This window comes from Arachis hypogaea, chromosome 15 (genome assembly GCF_003086295.3).
Source record: "Arachis hypogaea cultivar Tifrunner chromosome 15, arahy.Tifrunner.gnm2.J5K5, whole genome shotgun sequence".
In the NCBI taxonomy this organism is placed as follows: domain Eukaryota; kingdom Viridiplantae; phylum Streptophyta; class Magnoliopsida; order Fabales; family Fabaceae; genus Arachis; species Arachis hypogaea.
This window is the reverse complement of record NC_092050.1, coordinates 150,514,881-150,529,182: the sequence shown is the minus strand read 5'-3', so window position 1 is coordinate 150,529,182 and position 14,302 is coordinate 150,514,881. Positions and strand designations below refer to the sequence as shown.

Below are 14,302 nucleotides of genomic sequence, written 5' to 3'. Positions count from 1 at the left end.
TACGTAAGCTTGATTAATTTAGGTCTTACTAATATAAGTAAATATATAATGTGATAGGCATGTATTTAGAACTATATTATTTTTATTCCGTTTTTCTAAAAAAAAATTGAAAAAAATGAAAAAAAGGTTAATATTTTTATGTATTATATATAATATTTTAAATAAATTATATTTTTAAAATATTTTGATGAAAAATATTTTATATAATAATATTTTTAACAAAATTAGTTAATTAATAAATTTTTTAGTATAATAATCTAATTATTTGTCAAGTAATATAAAATAAAATTTTAATTATTTTATATTTTTATGTTACAGTTTAAAATTTTATTTTAATATAATTTTTTAATATTATAAAAATTTATTGTATAATAGTTAATTTTATTGAATAAAAAATACTCATATTTTTGTATTTATATATTTTATATTTAATTATTTAAGAATAAAAGATTCATTCGCCATTTAAAGTATTGCGTATTAAAGTATTGCCATTTAAATCATTTATTTATGTACTAGGATATTCTGTATTTATTAGAGTCCATCAATGCTCTTCTTTCATATTAGCCTTTGATTTTCATCTAATTAAATCTAATAGTCTATATAAATGTGGCGCATCCAATAAGCACATAATTGTTGTGCTCGTTTTAGACGGGTATGTCTAAAATGAGCTCAACACTTATGTGCTTATTGAATGTGCCATATTTATATAGACCATTAGATTTGTTTAGATTAAAATCAAAGGCTAATATAAAAGAAGAGTATTGATGGGCTCTAATAAATACAGAATATCATAGTACATAAATAAATGCTTTAAATAACAATACTTTAATACACAATACTTTAAATAGCAACATAATCTTTTATTCTTAAATAATTAAATATAAAATATATAAATACAAAATATCTAAATATTTTTATTTATTAAAATTAATTATTATGTAAATTTTTTTTATAATATTAAAAAATTATATTAAAATAATATTTTAAACTGTAACATAAAAATATAAAATTATTAAAATTTTATTTTATATTACTTGATAAATAATTCGATTATTATATTCAAAATTTATTAACTAACTACTTTTATTAAAGTATATAATATAATTTTCCATAAAAATATTTTTAAAATATAATTTACTTATATATAGAATTGTATAATCTATATATATATATAATATTTTAAATAAATTATATTTTATTATATATAGGTTAATAGTAATTAGTTAGTTATTACTTATTAGACTATTAATTTTATTTAACACATTTCAGATACTTCTATATCGAATAATGCCAGTTTAATTGATCCTTAAGCCCTGTTTGGTTTTCTTCAGCATACTTCACTTCACTGTGAGAGTTTGATTTGGGTAGTGTGCTGAAAAAAATGAAATAAAAAAAATCTTTATAGAATTATTTTATCAAATTTATTTTTTTTTATAATAATTTATTCATTAGGTACGAATTTAATTCCTATATACTGATAAGAGTAAATTTTTTTATATATATACATTTACGTGTATTATTATGTCATTAAAAATATAATTTACGTATATATAAGATTGTATAATCAACGTATATATATCATGTATTATATATAATATTTTAAATAAATTATATTTTAAAAATATTTTTATGAAAAATTATATTATATATTTTAATAAAAGTAGTTAGGTAATAAATTTTGAATATAATAATTGAATTATTTATCAAGTAATATAAAATAAAATTTTAATAATTTTATATTTTTATGTTACAGTTTAAAATATTATTTTAATATAATTTTTTAATATTATAAAAAATTTTGCATAATAATTAATTTTAATAAATAAAAATATTTAGATATTTTGTATTTATATATTTTATATTTAATTATTTAAGAATAAAAGATTATGTTGTCATTTAAAGTATTGTGTATTAAAGTATTGTCATTTAAAATATTTATTTATGTACTATGATATTCTGTATTTATTAGAGCCCATCAATGCTCTTCTTTTATATTAGCCTTTGATTTTAATCTAAAAAAATCTAATGGTCTATATAAATGTGGCACATTCAATAAGTACATAAGTGTTGAGCTCATTTTAGACATACCCGTTTTAGACATACCCTTGAGGAAAGGCCGATGAATTGTTGGTTTTGTGAAAAGTGCGCGACACGCGAGTTCCCAGACAATAAGTTAGACATACCCTTTATTATAGGCATTTATTTAAATTGTTTGAATATGCATTATAGCGCTTTTTAATTTACATATGGATCCCAAGCTGGTGTATGAGTATGATATGGGGGTGGGAGGTGTGTAACCAAATTGTGGTATCAGGGGTGAAGCAACTCGGACCCTCAGAGTTCAAGCCACAAAATGCACGGTCCGAGTAGCGTGCATTTGGCTCAGGTTGGTGACGAACTCGGACCCTCCGAGTTGGCGGAACTTCACGAACCGTCCGATTTTCAGTGGACCAATCGCACGGTTCGAGTTGGTCTAACAATGAACACGCGTCGCTTCCCCCGCTGATCCATAAACGGTGCCCCTAAAAAACACACAAAGAAGCTCACCCTCTCTCACCATCCGAATACACACTTCACTCACTAACCTTTCACTCTTAGAGTCACCTTCTTCTCCCTTTCGCTGGGTTTTGCATGGTGGAGGACCAACAACAATGCCAAAAAAATACAAAGTTAAAGATGTTGATCGATCTGAGCTTCATATTATTCATTATCTCAGTGATCCTGATTATGTAAGTATTTTTTTAAATTTTTTTAAATTTTTTATATTTATAATTATTAAAATATAAAATTTTAATATTATGATTGTTGTTAGACATGCAGTTGAAGAATATAAATAGAATGATTATGACTAATTTATGAATATTGGTTAGATTATTTTAAAATATTTTTAACAGATTATTAATTATATTTATCATGATTAGGAAATTTTTTATAATTATATTGTTGTTAGACATGCAGTTGAAGAACATAAATGGAATGATTATGACTAATTTTTGAATATTTGTTAGATTTGTTTAAGATTATTTTACAGATTATTAATTATATATATCATGATTAGGAAATTTGTTATGATTATGTTGTTGTTAGACGTGCAGTTGAAGAATATAAATAGAATGATTATGACTAATTTTTGAATATTTGTTAGATTTTTTTAAAATTTTTTTTACAGATTATTAATTATATATATCATGATTAGGAAATTTTTTATGATTATGTTGTTGTTATGTTTTGTGTTTTCGACTGTAATAAATAGTAGATAATGTAAATTTTTTTAATTTTTTTTATTTTTAGTATAATTATTTGTAAGCCAATCTTATTTAAATGTGTTTTTAAAAATTAACTATAACTGTTATCGATTTTGGTTAAATGTTAATGTTATTGTTATTGTGATAAAGTGTTAATGCTGAGTTGATTAGTAAGGTTATTTTAATTAAGTCATGTTAGATTTTTTTTTATGAGAATATTTAAATATTTTTAATTCTAGTAATTATTATTAGCAAGTTAATTATTACCGTTGTTAGAATATGAATGATGGCATATACTGATTGTTAATATTTTTTATTACAAAGGAAAAAATTTTTAACAAAAGAGTAATTAACATTTGATATTATTGTAGATGTTGTAATATTGTTGAGAATTATGATTAGGAATATATGTATTTGTAATGAGTTTCATTTGCAGTTATGAATAATTTTGAGGATTAATTAAATAAATTTAGAAGTTACAAGAATTAGTTATATAAGGATTCAGTAAAATGATTGATGATGGTAAGTTAGTAATTGTTAATAATTTGACTAGTAATTTGTTATGTTTTTTTTTGTAGAAATCAAGAATGTTGACATGTAATCATCCAGTTCCTCCGGATCGGTACAACGAAAGGGTGGAGGATCATTTGCGAATTACCGGATTCTATCATGTGTCTCAGATTGGGATAGTGCAGTGTCAGAAAGCATTGGTAAATGCTCTAATTGAACGTTGGTACCCAGACACACATACGTTTCACCTTCCCATTGGTGAATGTGCTGTGACACTTGAAGATGTAGCTCTGATTATTGGTCTTTCCACAGATGGTCTTCCAGTCACAGGGATGACAATGAGCAGTTTTGAAGCGTTGGAGGCGGAGTGTTTGATTCAATTTGGAGTTGCACCGCGTAAGTCGGATTGTAGAGGTAGTTGCATAAAACTTACCTGGCTGCGGGATCTAAAAAAAAATTTAGAGTTGACTGATGATTAGGGATGGCAAAAATCCCCAGCGAGGCGGGTATCCGCGGGGATTTACCCGCTAGGGAGCAGATATGGGGACAATTTTATACCCGCGGGGACGGGGGGCGAGGACCCGTTTATTATACGGGGCGGAGGCAGGGATAGAGGTCCCCGCCCTGTGGAGACCCGTTTAATCCCCATATATATGAAATTACTTAAAAACCCTATGATATATATATATATATGAGTTTCTGAATTTTAAAACCCTAATCCCTAACTTCCGCCGTTCTCCTTCTCTCTCACGGTTCTCTCTTCTTCTTTCTCTGAAACTCAAAGCCTCTCCTCTCACCAGTCACCACCGCCGTCGCCATCTCCTACCTCCCCACCACTGCCTTCCGCAACCTCCTCTCCTCACGGTTCAGCATGCCTGTTCTCAGTTGAAGAGAGCGACGTCCTCGCCGCCTGGCACTCAACCAACCGAAGAGAAGTCCTCGTCGCTGCCCCCTCACCTAGCCGAAGAGAAGTCGCCGCCGCTGCCCCCACCCAACCGAAGAGAAATTGTCGCCGCCGCTAGACCCCGCCATGGCAGAGGCGTCGCCATCTCCGCCGCGTCAAAGCCTCTTTGCCGGTAAGTCAGTCTCCGATTTATTGATTCCTTGGACTTTTTGTCATTTATGCTTCTTTTATTTATGTGATTTTTAGAATTTTATGTGATTTTTGAGATTTTATTTCTCTGAGTTATGTGATTCTTGTGATTTTCTGATTTCTATTATTTTATTTATGTGATTTCTGATTTCTGTCGTTTTATTTCTTGATTCTTAGGATTTTCTGTGATTCTGCTAATTTATTTATGTGATTCTTGGAGTATTCTGTGATTTCTGAGATTCTATTTAACTAATTTATGTGATTCTATTTATGTGATTTGTGATTATGTTTTCTGGAATTTTATTTCTTGATTCCTGGGATTTTCTAATTGCTGCAATTTTATTTATGTGATTCTTAGGATTTTCTGTGATTGCTGAGATTTTATTTTTGTGATTCTTGAAATTTTATGTAATTCTTAGGATATTATTGTTGATTTATTACATGATTTTAACTTTTAATTGTTTTCTTTTTTCTGATGCAGGAGTTAAACAAATTGGAATCTACCATGCATGATGAAATACTTCTCTTAGAATGTGATCTGTTTAGTACTTGGATATGTTTAGTTATGTTATGAATGTTTAGTTATTTGAATGGAGACCATGTTTGTTGCTAATTGTTATCTAAGTCTTTTGAAAACTGAAAATCATGTTTGTAATGATAATTAAGGTTTTTTATTTTTTTCAATTTTTTATTTTATTTTAAAAATCCGCGGATATCCGCGGATATCCAAATCCCCGGCGGATACGGGGTCCCCGTTACCCGTGACGGGGACGGGGCGGGGACGGGGACAGATAATGGAGGCGGGGGGCGGGGGCGGGGGCGGGGGGCAAGTCCCCGCCCCCATGGAGACCCGTTGCCATCCCTACTGATGATATCAGTATACAGAGGTATGTGAGGTGCCATATTATGTTGCTGATCGGGACGATCTTGTTTGGGGATAAGTCTGGGGCAGGGGTGCATTGGAAATTTCTACCCTTGCTACGTGATTTTGTTAGTATTGGTCAGTATATTTGGGGAGCGGCATGCCTAGCACATCTCTACAGGGCATTATGCCGGGCATCTCGTTTTAACTGCAAGGAAATAGATGGTCCACTAACACTTCTATTCTGTTGGGCTTGGATCAGGCTGCCATATCTATCGCCGCTACCTAGGGAACCCTGAAGTTTTTCGCTAGCAAACAGGTAATAATTTGTTACAATGTACCCGTATCTTGATATTTAAGATTCAGTTAATGCTAGTTGAGGTAATTGAATATATCATATTAGGTGGCGGAACTGGGAGCGTGGTGACCGACGATATAGATATCTGAAGTTAGCTCACTTTAGGAAGGCATTTGACGAACTTCAGGAAGGGCAGATGTGTTTTAATTAAAGAAGTATTAGTTTTCGGTTTAGGGTCTGAGACATAATTATACAACATTGTTATTGCAATTGGCATTGTGGATTGTAATAATGAGGTTCCTTTGTTTTTTCCAGTTTGTTTTGGGTTGCTTATGATGTGGATCGCGTGGATCCGAACATCATTCCTCCTGAAATCTACATGCAGTCGGTTGTTTGGAGCACTACAGTTCCGTTGGTATCATTTGAATGTGTCGAGTGGCATGCTACCGATAGGTTTAGGCGATAGTTTGGTTTTGTTCAGGGATTACCTAGTCAGGAGCGGAATCTAGACAAGGCGCATGGAGAAACCCTGACTGGTCCCAAGAATCTTAATTGGGCCACGGTACCGAGTCATTCAATTTGGGTGATGCATTGGTCAAACAGGTATAACTACGTTCTATCTGAGCTTCCCATGCCTTCACATCATCTACTAGATAGTTACATGCATTGGTACCGATCAAAATATGGGGACCACTTGAACTTGTCAAATCTTGTGGGTCAAGATAATGATGAAGGTGATCATGATATGGATGAGGGTTATCAGGATTTGGATGAGGATAATCAGGATACCGATGAGGGTAGTCAGGATATGGATGATGACAATGAAGGACATGAGCCACATTCGCCACATATATTACCTCCAAACCCGATTCCAGAAGAACAACCTCAGTCCTCAAGCCAGTATGTACCTCAGACACAGTTCTCCCCATCAGTTCCAATAAGTCAACAATATTGGGGAACCTCACAGTTTGAAACAGGAGAAGGAGGTTCCTTTAGCCAGTTGCTTGGGTTGATGTCTGCAGATCCTGGACTATCACAATATGGACATCAGCCTGAGTTCATGGCAGGTAGATATTCATTGGATGCGAGGTACCCGGGCCATACCTCATCGGTTGCTTCTGGGGGGTTTGTGTCGGTTGACTCTAGTAGAAGTGACGGTGGACGCGGAGCTTTTTTTAGTCAGAATCCTAACCGTGTTTCCATGGGACTCATTGAGGAAAATGCTAACACACTCGAGAAAGAGACCGATGCGTATCTAGTAGATGACCCGGATGACGAGGAGGATCATGAGGATGATGAAATAGAGGAGTTCGATGAGGATGAGGAATCTCGTAATGATGGTATTATGTTTTGTATTTTACTTTACATGTTCGATTACTTATTTATTTTTTGTTCATAATTGGCATCTCTATTTGATTTTTAGTAAATGATATGTGGTATATGTCTTGCTTTGATTACCTGATGTACTACATTTAATTGTTTTTTATAAATTGTATACAAGTCAGGCACGCACTCCGGATGAAACCTCCAAAGGTTACAATCTGAGGATTGATCCACCACGTCGCAGCGCTAGTCGCTACACTCCATCTGTCTTCAAAAAGGCGGCCAAGAAATGCAAGAATTTTGTCAAGGATGTGAAGTGGGCCATGAGAAAATAGTTGTGGTGTAAATTATTTATTTAAGTATTAATCACCTGGACTGTGTTTAGACTAATTTGTATCTGTTGGACATTATGAATTACTGAAATGGACTATGGTAAGATTTATATTGTATGTTTAGAGTATTTATGCATTAATGACCCTATTCAGATATTATTGATCTTGACTACGTATTAAGGTTTCATAAAATCTGAGTATATTGCTATAGATATCATGTCAATATACCTCAGTTGGACAATTGAGATCATATTATAATAAGCTACAGGTATCGTATATGTACTGATATAAAAATTGGATCGGACCGGCCATTTCAATTAGAAAACCTGTGAACCGGACCGGCCGATTCAATCAGGATACCTGTGACCCGGACCAACCGGTTCAATCAGGAAACCTGTGAAGCGGATCGGCCAGTGCAATCAGGAAACCTGTGAAGTGGACCGGCCGGTTCAATCAGAAAAACTGATTGAACCGGAATGGCCGGTTCAATCAGAATACCTGTGAACCGGACCAGCTGCTTCAATCAGAAAACTTGTGAACCGAACATGCCAGTTCAATCAGGAAAACTGTGAACCGAACCGGTCGGTTCAATTAGAAAACCTGTGAAGCCGGACCGGCCAGTTCAATTAGAAAACTTGTGAACCGGACCGGCCGGTTCAATCAGGATACCTGTGAACCGGACTGGCTGGTTCAATTAGGAAAACTATGAACCGGACCGGCCAGTGCAATCAGGAAACCTGTGAACCGGACCAGCCGGTTCAATCAGAAAAACTGATTGAACCGGACCGACCGGTTCAATCAGAATAACTGTTAACCGGACCGGTCGGTTCAATCAGAAAAACTGTGAAGCGGACCGGCCGGTTCAACAAGTACGCAAATTATAATATATTTTTGTGATACGTATCCGTTTTATTTTTTAATACATACCTCTGGTATACATTAAAATAATAGATATAAACTACCAAATAAATTATGAAAACTCAAAAATAAAAACTGTTTTAAAATAAAAACAAATTAAAAACATTATACAATGTTACACATATCAAGTCAAGTTACCTCAAATGGACAACCCATGCAATACTAGTGCCGTTCTACACCTACCATAATGTGAACCTACTGAGCATCTCCGTCGGCATTTGTACCAGCTGACTGACGGCATCTACTACGACTGTGTCCCTTAGCTCCACATAGCGTACATCGCCTAGGACGACGTAACATTCGCGTGTCCATCTCATTCAAGAAGCGCGTCATCCTGGGGCGCCCTTTCGAGACTCGTCTCAGATACGGATTCGGTACGAAGCGAGGACCGTTGTACGCAGGTCATGTCGTCGGGTTACCTAGTGGCCTAAATCTTGCTCGGTACACCCGCCGAACTTGGTCCATCTTATACACATCATGCACATACAGTTTCCAATCCAGTCGCTGGTTGGCGCAACATGCGAACACATGTCTGCAGGAGATCCGGTCCACCTGGAACTCACCACAGTCACATCGAAGGCCACGTAGATCGACTGCAAACTCTAGTCCGCTTGGCATCTCACGCACCTCGAAGACCTCATTCTGCCGGTCAAAGCAACTGACCTGAATGTTTCCTGATGCAAGTTGGTTTGCATGCAACTTCGAGGTCACGACTTCGGAGAACACATGGCCAGCATTAATCCGCGCTTCTGCCTCCACTCTTTTTCTAGTGAACAGCTCGTTTAGCCTGTAGAATGTTGCCTTAACAAGAGCAGTAATGGGAAGATTGCGTGCACCCTTCAACACTGAATTGATGCATTTCACTAGATTCGTTGTCATGTGACCCCATCGGTATTCACCATCAAATGCCAATGCGTACTGTTCGCGAGGAATTCGGTTTAACCAGTTTGTATACGCTTCCCCCCGTTCCCGTAATCGCTGGTATACTCCCGCACCGTACTCGAATATCCTAGAGGATAGCAACAAAAAAAAAGAATAATTATAGATGTCGAAATAAATATTGAAGGTTATTTCTGTTAATAAGTTACTTAAATTTAGTAAATGGTTACCAATGTTGACGACCAATTTTTGGAGGTACGGTGCCTTAAATTTTCGCAGAAAATTCGACTCTATATGCCTGATTCAGAATATATGAAAAGCTCTAGGAGGTGACCAAGCTCCGTTACTGCGTTCCACAGCTGCATTGATGGATTCGTGTCGGTCGGATATTAGACCCACACCATCCCGAGTGACAACATGCTGACGAAGGTTACTAAGGAAGAAGTGCCATGCATCAGAAGTCTCTCCCTCCACAATAGCAAACGCAATTGGGACGATATTGTTGTTGCCATCCTGTGAAACTGCCACTAGTAGACAACCCTTATACTTTCCATACAAGTGAGTCCCATCAACCTGGACAATTGGCTTACAATGTCTGAATGCCCTAATACAGGGGTAATAACTCCAAAATACTCGATGCAGTACTTGAATATCACCCACCAACTCATCGCCTTGATATGCAGGCATAGTCTCAAAATGGACAACAACTGATGGCTCCTTATGACACATGGCTTCGAACCATATAGGCAACGCTTCAAACGATGCCTCCCAACCTCCAAATATTTTTTCTACCGCCCTTTGTTTAGCCAACCATGCTTTCTGGTAACTGACGGTGTAGTTGAACTTCGATTGCACTTCTGCTATAACCGACTTTACCTTTAAGGAGGGGTCAGCCTCAACTAATTGCTTTATCGCTTCCGCAATTGTGATAGAATCCAGCTTCGAATGATCCTGTGAAATGGTGGCTCTAGTACAGGTGTGACTACCATAATACCTCCTTATAACCCAACAGTACTTCCTGCTGATCATGCTAACCCTGATAAGCCAATCACACCCGGACCCGTACAGCGTACACTTCGCATAAAATGTCAATGGCTCAGACTCATACACCCGGTAGTCAACGCTTCGTCGTATGGTATAATCCTTTATCGCCTTAATAACAGCTTCCCTGGAACTGAACTCTATACCGACGGCAAATTCACCATCTGCGACAATAAGAATCTCTGCAATTGACAACCACCATAGGAAAAATCAAATAAAGACAGAGATATTTCAAAACCAATAATATGGGTACATCTACAGTCACTGCCTCTAGTATGATATAAATCCAAATCTGACAACATGTTACTATGTCACTCTAATTAAAAAAAGAACAACAGAAGATATTAAAAACAGGCCGGACGGAGAAGCCGGTTCGACCGCCAAGCCAAAAGAACCGGAACCTAACCGATCCGGTTCAGTGGGTTTTAACCAATGAAGGGATCGATCAACTGCGAATGATAATTAGAAACTCACGTAATAGTTACTAATCATGTTCGAGAGAATATACTTATTACCAAATAAGTACTTATACTATACATATATAAGTGAAAAAAATATTTATTGTTATAAAACACATACATTTCAACGTTGTTATTTAACATTCCTACTATTTTTTATTTTGTTATTTACATAGAACCAGCGGTTGAACCAGTGACTCAGTCACCTGAGCTGCTCGACCGCCGGTTCGATGCTGAGAACTATGACATCAACGCATGATTAAATAATGGCAAATAAATACTAATTTATTGATAACTATATCAATAAATGACTAAAAAAAATTCAAATAGGACGTCTCTCGTACCTGCAGTCATATATTCCGGAAACTCCGGAACATGCATGGCTTCCAAGTCCAAAACTCGCATGAATGATGGCTCCTCAAACGGCACTTCGTTTGCGAGTGCATTTGCCACCTCTGTCACATCTGGAGCCGTATTTTCCTCACCTTGATCTTCATCTCCATTTGGACCAACAAACTCGTAGTTACTTTTGAACTCTTCTTCACTGTCACTATTATAATCTTCCCGTACAATATTCCGGTCAGCCTCAGATTGTTCAAACTCAACATACAACTCGATGAACGAGATCTGAGTCCGGTTTTCAATATACATTGAAAACATCTCTTGCATGCTCGCTTCGTCCGTCACATATTTGGTTTGAAACTGGATAAATCCACCAAACACCTGTAAGGGATATCTGTAGAGAATACAGGATATCTTTCTTGCCCTCTCAGAATCAATCTTTTCACAAATCACACCTTTGAGCTCTTCAAATGAGATGATAAAAGGAATAACAACATCTAGCGGATTTTCACAAATAAATTTTACTCCTTCAGATGTTTGTAATAAAATCTGACCAAAATAATACACTTTTAGTAACACTCTATCACTCATTTATGTGAATCCCCCAAAAAACATAAAAATAGCTAGTAGATCTTCAACTGTAAAATAGCAAATAATAAAGCAACGAGAAAGAAGAAACAGAAGGGGCAGCCGCTCAAGTTCGGGACGAAGACTTGCATCAGTTATGAGTTCACTTCTCACTTTTATATGGACCACTTAATAGAACTCGCACCCTTTGACTAGGTTAACATGATTAAAATAATCTTAAGAAATGCAATCGGACCATGCGATTTGAGCTAGCAATTCACCAAAACAATTTTGATATGCACTCAAAACGGAGGGTCCGAGTTCTTCTCAAAATTATAGCATGGAACTCGGACCATGCGGCTTCTACAACACTTAGGGTCCGATTTGGTTCACCCAAAATTTTAATTCCCATTATCAGACAAATCGGACCGTGAGATTTCGTATGCAAATTACAGAAACAAAGAAAACCCACGGTCCGAGTTCTTCTCTATGACACTGCCAAAAAACTGTCCCACATATACGTCTAGTACACCATGCTTCCATATCCAAGAAAAGCACACATATAGTTTCCATTTCGATAAAATTGAGCCTGCATTATAGCGTTGGGATTTTTTATTTTAATAAATAAAATAAATATAATAATTACTAAATTAAATAATTTTAAAAAATATTATCGAAATCTGTGATCCTTATTTATTTCATAATTTTGCATGTATTTTTGTTTTTTATTATCATAATTTTACAGTATAAATGAGATAAAATACATTAGTCTGATACGTGTATATTTTGTTTACACTGTAAACGAGATACGTATAAAATTATCTCGTTTACACTATAAACGAGATAAAAGAAGACAAATTTTTAACTGTTATAAAAAGATGTGTAATCCTTGGCATTCTTCATACATATTTCATATCTTTTTCTGTCTCATTTTTCTCACAAAAACAAGGCAACAATGGCCAGTAACAACGTATACATAGTTGTGTGTGTTTATCCCAATTGTCGTATGAGAAATGACGACAATGGAGTGACATTTGAGTGTAAGAATCCGATACTGTTGCGCACTCAGCGTGTAAATACGTTGTCGGAGTTGAAGAGTTTGATATTGAGCAACCTCGGTGGTACAGAAGCGAGGGAGGTCGGAGGGGTGGGGTATAGGTTGCTAGCACCCATAGGTAATGGAGTTTTTCGATTTCGACTATTTCAGCTTCTAGGGGACAAGCATGTGCGACTCATGTTCGAAATCCATGGGAGGATCATGGCGGAACAGGTGATGGAGCTTTCCGCCGAGGTTGGAGATATTGGTCGTGGTGGTTCTGTACACTCGACCTATGTACAGGACGACCAATCTCTCGCACCACCACCCATTCATGTCGCCATTCCAGTGGATGATGCAGAGGAGGGCGACGAGGAGTCAGACGAAGACTACGTGGCGGATAGTGCCGACAGTGATTCTTCCGAAGGGGGCGACGAGGAGGAGTTTATACCAGAGACGCCCGCCCAGCATGTGACGCGCCATGTCTTGCCTCCACCTCACCCGATTCCGGCGCTATCGGTAGTGCCGAGTCACTATCATAGTTTCGATCTAGACGCCATGCATGAGAGGATTTTGTTTTCTGACACGGAAGAAGAGAATTACAACCTAGATGGTGGGGTAGAGTTTCGGATCAGTCACAGGTTCAAATGATGAGATGCAATGCTGTAGGGTGTGAAGAACTACAGTATTTGCAGGAGTGCTGAGTACTGGGTGATCGAATCGGACCGATTAAAGTACCATGTGCAGTGTCATCAAGCTCCGACTGGGTGTCAATGGAGCCTCCGTATGGCCCTTCGGTAGAACCTCGAATACTGGTAAGTTCAACTTTAATTGTGTGTTTGAGTACTTCTGTGCAATATATTAAGTAGGTTTGAGATATGGATGAACCAATACTGTTTGTTGTGTTAGGGAGGTTCAGAGGGTTGGTGGAGCGCACAGTTGTTTAGCACCCACCATGTCTCAAGACCATCGTCAGTTAGACAGTAGTCTCATCTGCAGGGTCATATTGCCATTGATACAGTCTAACCCCTCCGTCAGCATTCCGGTGTTGCAAGGTGCGATCCAGGCCAACTATCACTTCAAACCCTCCTACAGAAAGGTGTTGATGGCGAAGCAGAAGGCAATTGCACAGATCTACGGGGATTGGAAAGAGTCATACAACAAGATGTCAAAATTGCTTCAAGCACTGCAGAGCTGTTTTCCTGGAACTATTTGTGACCTACGGGTCGGACCGTACTATGATGGACACCTTTTGGTCCGCGACTGTAGCATGTTCGACAAAGTATTTTGGACTTTCCCTCATGTGTCGAGGCATTCAAGAATTGCAAGCCGTTTATTTCCGTCGACGGTACGCATCTGTATGACAGATACGGTGGAGTGTTGCTTATTGCTGTGGCA

The 14,302-nt window shown here is 36.6% G+C and overlaps 1 protein-coding gene across 1 annotated transcript; it reads right to left on the bottom strand.

Annotated features, from left to right (window-relative positions):
• Nucleotides 1-8,983: 8,983 nt before the first annotated feature.
• Nucleotides 8,984-11,610, bottom strand: LOC140179417 (uncharacterized). The gene is made up of 7 exons (XM_072218297.1): nt 11,384-11,610; nt 11,132-11,199; nt 10,897-10,950; nt 10,496-10,683; nt 10,253-10,411; nt 9,795-10,033; nt 8,984-9,590 (listed from the first exon to the last, which is right to left on the bottom strand). The coding sequence occupies exons 1-7, from the start codon at nt 11,608-11,610 to the stop codon at nt 8,984-8,986; spliced, it is 1,542 nt and encodes a 513-aa protein (XP_072074398.1).
• Nucleotides 11,611-14,302: the final 2,692 nt, after the last annotated feature.